We start from the raw sequence: 6,889 nt of genomic DNA on the forward strand, positions 1-6,889 counted from the left end.
AGATAGATAGATAGATACTTCATTATTCCCCAAGGGGAAATTCACATACTCTAGCAGCAGCATAGTGATAAAAACAATATTAATTAAAGAGCAATAAAAGCGCAGTGCAAGTTAAAAAATGCAAGGTGGAGAGTGCGAGGTCTATAATCTTGTGTTAACATTTATCCACATGGGGTGGAATTGAAGAGTCGCATAGTGTGGGAGAGGAACGATCTCAGTCTGTCAGTGGAGCAGGACGGTGACAGCAGTCTGTCGCTGAAGCTGCTCCTCTGTCTGGAGATGACACTGTTCAGTGGATGTAGTGGATTCTCCATGATTGACAGGAGCCTGCTCAGCACCCGTCGCTCTGCCACAGACGTTAAACTGTCCAGCTCCGTGCCTACAATAGAGCCTGCCTTCCGCATCAGTTTGTCCAGGTGTGAGTCATCATTCTTCTTATTGCTGCCTCCCCAGCACACCACCGCGTAGAAGAGGGCGCTCGTCACAACCGTCTGATAGAACATCTGCAGCATCTAATTGCAGATGTTGAAGGACGCCAGCCTCCTAAGGAAGTATAGTCCACTCTGTCCTCTCTTGCACAGAGCATCAGTATTGGCAGTCCAGTCCAATTTATCATCCAGCTGCACTCCCAGGTATTTATAGGTCTGCACCCTCTGCACACAGTCACTTGTGATAACCACGGGGTCCAGGAGGGGCCTGGTCCTCCTAAAATCCACCACCAGCTCCTTGGTTTTGCTGGTGTTCAGGTGTAGGTGGTTTGAGTCGCAACATTTAACAAAGTCCTTGATTAGGTTGCTATACTCCTCCTCCTGCCCACTCCTGATGCAGCCCACGATAGCAGTGTCATCAGCGAACTTTTGCACGTGGCAGGACTCCGAGTTGTATTGGAAGTCCAATGTATATAGGCTGAACAGGACCGGAGAAAGCACAGTCCCCTGCGGCACCCCAGGGTGCATTGTGTTTTGTTGGATTTTTGACAGTGAATGGTCGATGGTGCTCTACTTATGTAGCCGATGTACCAGTAGTGCCAGGTGAGGCTGTGGAGCTTGGATGACATTGCAGATCATCTTAGTGGTCAAAGTGTTCTTGGCTGAGAATTGTTAGGCTGCTGTGCAACTTTCAGATTATTAATCTTTACACCTCTCTGTAGGTGCCTAGAAGGACAGAATTATATAGGGTGGTCCAGATGTAATTATGCAACTTTTAATGCAATGCAGGAAAACAGTACAAGACAAAAGAATTGCTATTTGACTGACAACCGTCTCCCCGCCATTTTGGAATGCAGGGCAGGTGCTGCCATCTATCGGCAACAAAAATAATTTTTTGTGAATTCTCTATGTAATAAACTTAATAAGTTATAGCATAATGAAAATTGCATAATTGGATCTGGACCACCCTGTACTATATATAATGTAAAAATGTAACGAAATTGTACTATTTCAACTTGAACGTTATTGCTAGAGTGTTATTCCAATACACATCACAATGTTAATACAATTTACACAGTGTACAGTATGTCACAACATTGCATACTGAAGTAGTGGAAAATATATTGAACAAAACACAAATATACATAAACAACATAGTAATGCAGAGTTGTTCACCTGCCCAGTAATGTATCAATTAAGTCCTTATTAGAGAAACACAAAATAAACATAATTTAGATTGGATGGAGGAGTATAGAAGTCAGGAAAAGACAGAGTTGAATCACACACTGTGCTTAACCAGAGCGACTGCAGTAGGAAAGAAGCTCTTTATGTGTCCTGTATTTCTTAAATTTAGTGACCATTTCCTTGAAAGTAATAACTGAAAGAGATGGTTGCCCGGGTGAGTGTAGTCTTTGATTAAATTTCCTGACCTGAGGTGTATACAAGACCTCAATGGAGTCCAGTTTCAGTCCTACAGTCTTTTCTGCTGTCCAAACAACACGTTGCATTATCATAACAGACTGTTGTGGAGAAAATGAGAGCGCTTCCAATGATTGCCCTACAAAAATGTGCCACACTCAGTGGGATATGTTAAACTTTTTAAGTTGACAGAGAAAAGAACATCATCTGCTGAGCTTTGTTTGTAAGTGCAGTTCTGATTTTGTCCCAGTTCACACTGTGAGTGATGGTTGTGCCAAGGAATTCAAACAACTCCACCCTGTTGACAGTGACATCTTTTCTAACCAGGGCTGAGGGAGGTGAGATGTGTCTCCTAAAATCCACACTCACTTCCACTGCTTTCAAGATATTCAAGTTAAATTATTATCTGTGTGCTTCGGGTAGCATACTCTACGTTGTGCAAGGGTGTTCTGCAAAGTAAAACATGTCTGCTTGTCAAAGTGTTTAACTGCAGACAAATATGCTTAATCACCTATAAACCTGGAAAGGTGAGTTCAGCACAACATGCAGCTGGTTTGGCAGAAGACCTGCTAAGACAATTATTTCATGTGAATGATATAACTAAAATGATTGACAAAGCAGAGTATCCATTAAACATGTAGCCACCTTTTGTGTTTCCAAATTCATTTAAGGTTGTTCTACTTTTAACATTAAATCAGTCTAGGCTGTAGCCATTAAGTTGTAAATGCTGCAAAGTGCATTTGTCACTTGGACTCCTCATGCAGTTTTAAGTCTAAATCATTAACAGTAAACAACCTCATACCTAATAAATATTTGTTTAAAAATGGTGGTAATGCTCAGTACATCCTTCTGAATAGTCAGATAAAGCAGACCAGCATTACATTTGGTCTTTTCTTGATTGCTCTGCTAACTCCTGATGCTGTTGGCTGTAAGCAGTGGTGGTCTTTGTCACGGATGGCATTTCCATGGGTACCTTAATGATGTGTATTTTAGTTTAGCTTTAAAAGATATGCCGGGATATTTGAAACATCATAAATAATAACATAGCATGTGTCTTAATACAAAGTTTTACATGTATCTTAAAAAAATTATTGTTTATGTTCTGTTGTCATCAGGCATTGAAGAACATCTCTGAATGAGATCCTTAACAGCAGATATCATCAGAAAACAATGGCTCTGGATACTGATCTCTCGGGTTGTCATCACTTGCAGTAAAATGGAATCCATCTTTCAAGGACTGGTTGTACAGCAAAACTTTTAAAATCAGATGGGCGTCTGCTGTCATTTGACCTTTTTCTACAGAAGTTGCCTGTTCTGACACTTTTTAGATCCTCCTGTTTGTCATTTTTTTAAAGTGCTACTCTTGCTTTTTCTGTTATTTAGTTTTTCCTCACCATGTAGTTCTCAGTTTCAATATTGTACTAAATTCAAGTGCGTGTGTTATGTCCCAGTTACTTGTAGGATTCATCTTGAATTTCCTAATTGGTAGAAGTTTCCTAGGTCCCTAATGTCTCCAAGTCCTTCACAGACAGTGCTCTATATTTTTTGAAGGAGGCAGTCAGAACTGAGATATGTCTTCCTCAGTATATTCCATGCACAAATCCTTACTGGAAGAGGCAGACACAATATCTGTTCTCTCGTATTATTTTGACATGTTACATGTTTGTAACCTCCATTAATATTCTACAACTCTTCAGTTTTTCTTTTTGTTTTTGCTGGAGAAGCATTATTGGCATATCAGTGATATAAAATCAACACTTCTGGTTATGCAGAGACCTTTAAAAGATTTTGAATAGATTTTGAACCTCATCTAAAATAAGATTACACCTTTAATAGCTCTGCGCAAGTCATACACATTTCTTACAGTATCTACTTCTGGATAGATTCAAACTCCAGAACAACAAAGATGTCTAGGCATGAAAAACACAATGATGATGTAAAGCCTCCGTGAAATAAACATGCAAGCCTGTTTTTGTCCGGACAGAAAGCTGAACTGGTTGATCCCCATCTAGCATTGAATTCCACCTGAAGTCCTGGGCTGGAATTACGAAAGGGATGCTTGAGAGAGACCATATCTGACTTTGAAGAGCCAATGTTAAGGAATGGTGAGGATGTTTTCTTCCATCATCTACTTGTGAACAGCTGTTCCTCCTTACTGGTGTTGGTAGTATGTTCAGTTGAGTGTGTCATCCTAGTGGAAATAATAAATTTATACTTAGTAAAAGTGTTTCAGCATTTTCTTGAGTAGACTTCATTCCTCACTTCATCGTTTGTCCAGTTGGGTTTGAAGAGTGATCTTCTGCAGCCAAAGAACTACAACTAGCATTTGCACAGAGTGTCTCTGCATTGCTAGCTTATGAGAGTACGGAATACAAATGAGTTATTTGAAGATCCATCATGTCAAAATTGTCAGTCTACCATCAGGTGTTGCGTTCTTTTTTATCTTCCATTTTATTAGATCCATAACTGACTCGATGTCCAACAGTTAATTAATGGACAGATACTGCTTGGCTCCATTTCTTAGTCTTCCTGTCTTTTTAAACAAATCTGCGTCTTTATGTGTGCTCATTATGTAACCAGAATTTGTATCTGCATTTTACTTGAGAATGCCTCATAATGCTCTGTGCCTGCACTCAGTGAAGAGCGCTATACAAAAATAAATGGAATTGTATCGAACCGATGTGACAGAAAGCCTGTTGTTTTATCAGTATCTCATCCTGCCACGTATGTCTTTGTTTTAACAGATGAGCTCTACTTTTCTGGAAGTAGCTAAGCTGTGTTACACCAAGCCAAATGAGCTTCAGGAGACACAGTGTGGGGCCCAGTGCTTTTCAGCATAGCTACAGCAACAATCCTCATGTTGCAAATATCTGCCAACCTGGACTGGAATTATAATTCACAGAGTTTTTTATCGCTACACTATAATGTGTAATGGAAAAAAAGAAACTCATCCAAGTAAATGTAGCATTTAACTTGTCGTCAACTGTAGCAGATGATGCTGTAATAAGCTAGTGCCATTTTGCAGGATTGCAACCACCAGGACACAGCTCTTCAGTCTGGCAGACAGTGGTACATATTGTCATGATTCCTACAATTCGAAAATCACAAAATAAGATGCAGACCTCTTTAAAACAAAAGCCAGACTGATGCATCCAAAGAGCAAGTCTCACCACCACAGACAAGATGGCCGCAAAGTCAAAAGACAAAGGCCTAATAATGAAGCCTTAAACATTTCAAAAATGCCCTTTAGAAAGGACAAAGCGTAATTAAAAAAACAAACAAAATCAAGTTTCTTTATATCTAAAGAATATATTTAAAGATTGAGAAAGAAGAATAAGAAGGCAAGACAGGAACAAAAGTAGCAAAAATTGTTTTTGACCAAAACACAAACTCTAAGCACACAAATTCAATGAAATCACAAGACAGGGAACTGTACGTTTAGACAAAAGCCAGGGCTCAAATTCAGTTAATCCAAGTGAAGCAAAAAGGGAAAAAAAAAAAAAACACTAAAATATTATTTTAAATAAGAAGGCACAATACTGTTGGAGCTGGGCTGGTACCCCATCGGCATAATTTGGTGGCTCTGCCTCCTTCAGCTTGACATAGAGAAGACAGGGCAAAGAACAAGGAAGCTAATCTTTCTAAAATCTTATCATAATAAAACACGGAAAAGCAAATCATGATGGTCCGCTTTCCATTATCTTAAATATGACACTTTATGCACTGTAAATATTCTGTTTGTGTAGACTGCTGGATGTCCTGTTGGTTTGTGTACTTATTTTCCTTTATCTCCCATTTTACCGTATGTGTGACTAAGACAACATGTCAGAATGCATATGTCAGAAAAGATCTTGCATGCTGACCTCAAAAATGCGATATGCCCAAATCTGCTCTGTCAACTCCCTATTGCATCAAAGGTTTCAAAAGTGGAGCACAGTGTAGTACACCTTTACTGAGGCAGAACAAGACAGAAATTCGAAAGGAAGTCAGCAAATAAAACGCAGTTAGATGTTCTTTGTACAGCTTCTTGGATTCTCAATTCATAGAGAATTGTGGGGTACAGGGAGTACTAGAAGGTCCAGGTGTAACGATAATAATGGCAATCCAAGAGACTTTACAAATCACTAACCAGCAATGAAGACCTAAGATGTACAGTAGTCAACAAATGGTAAAGTCCAGACCGACAAGGGTGGCAATGAGCCTCATAAATGCACTAGTGGCCTCTCCTACACGACATCTCACTTTGCGATGTGCGAGTCACCACCAACATGAACTCCATAACCCAAATAGCAGATCTTCTCTGCTATCGATTCATTCTGGGTGCTTAGATGTGTGAAAAGGGTTATTAATTTGTTGTCTTTTTTGCTTGACTGGTAAGAAATGTGGACCACATGTACTTATTTTTCATAGTGTGCAGGATTTTTGCTAGATTAATTTAACATTGAGATCACCAAGACATTTTAGAAACTTTAACAGATCAATGTTAGAAATTGGAAACCTTTTACTTTATTTGACAATTTTCAATTCCATTGAGGAAGACGCAACAGTGCTAATAGCAGTAACACAGAGAGTGATGGAATAGAATGTGAAGTGAGATGTCCCACAATGCAGAGGGGTAAGTAACAAAGCAAGGTGCACCTTTGCCCGTGAGCTGATGCCACAGAGGCTAACTGCTTAGGGCTTCTGAATAATTCTATCTTGAGGCTCTATTTTTTTGTAAAGACTTTTCTTTGTAAGAGTTTCTTTGCCTTGTTTCTGAAATACTAACATATTGCTCTATAAAGTTTGTGTCTTCTAGCCAGTAACTCATGTAATTAATGCTAACAGTGGGGGGTGATGTCCATGAAAACGCCAAAAGCATGGCGCTTTGTATGCTGAAGCCTGGGTCACTGAAACAGGTCACTTGGAGGAAGGCTAATGAGAGGCCCTAACACGTTTACTGTTTAATTCCTCTCGGCAGTTTTAGAGTCCTACACTAATTTATTCTCTTGGAAACACCTAAAGGCTGCTGCATTCATTACTCCCCTGAGGAAGCCACACAT

The 6,889-nt window shown here is 39.6% G+C and overlaps 1 protein-coding gene across 1 annotated transcript in view; it reads left to right on the forward strand.

Moving 5' to 3' along the window:
• Nucleotides 1-4,074, forward strand: part of fto (FTO alpha-ketoglutarate dependent dioxygenase) — a 402,707-nt gene extending 398,633 nt beyond the window's left edge. Inside the window, exon 10 of the mRNA XM_039762921.1 lies at nucleotides 2,963-4,074. Within this exon, the coding sequence (XP_039618855.1) occupies nucleotides 2,963-2,982 (20 nt within the window). The 3' untranslated portion in view covers nucleotides 2,983-4,074. The remainder of the gene's footprint in view (nucleotides 1-2,962) is intronic.
• Nucleotides 4,075-6,889: the final 2,815 nt, after the last annotated feature.

The sequence above is a fragment of the Polypterus senegalus genome, chromosome 9, assembly GCF_016835505.1.
Source record: "Polypterus senegalus isolate Bchr_013 chromosome 9, ASM1683550v1, whole genome shotgun sequence".
Classification (NCBI taxonomy): domain Eukaryota; kingdom Metazoa; phylum Chordata; class Cladistia; order Polypteriformes; family Polypteridae; genus Polypterus; species Polypterus senegalus.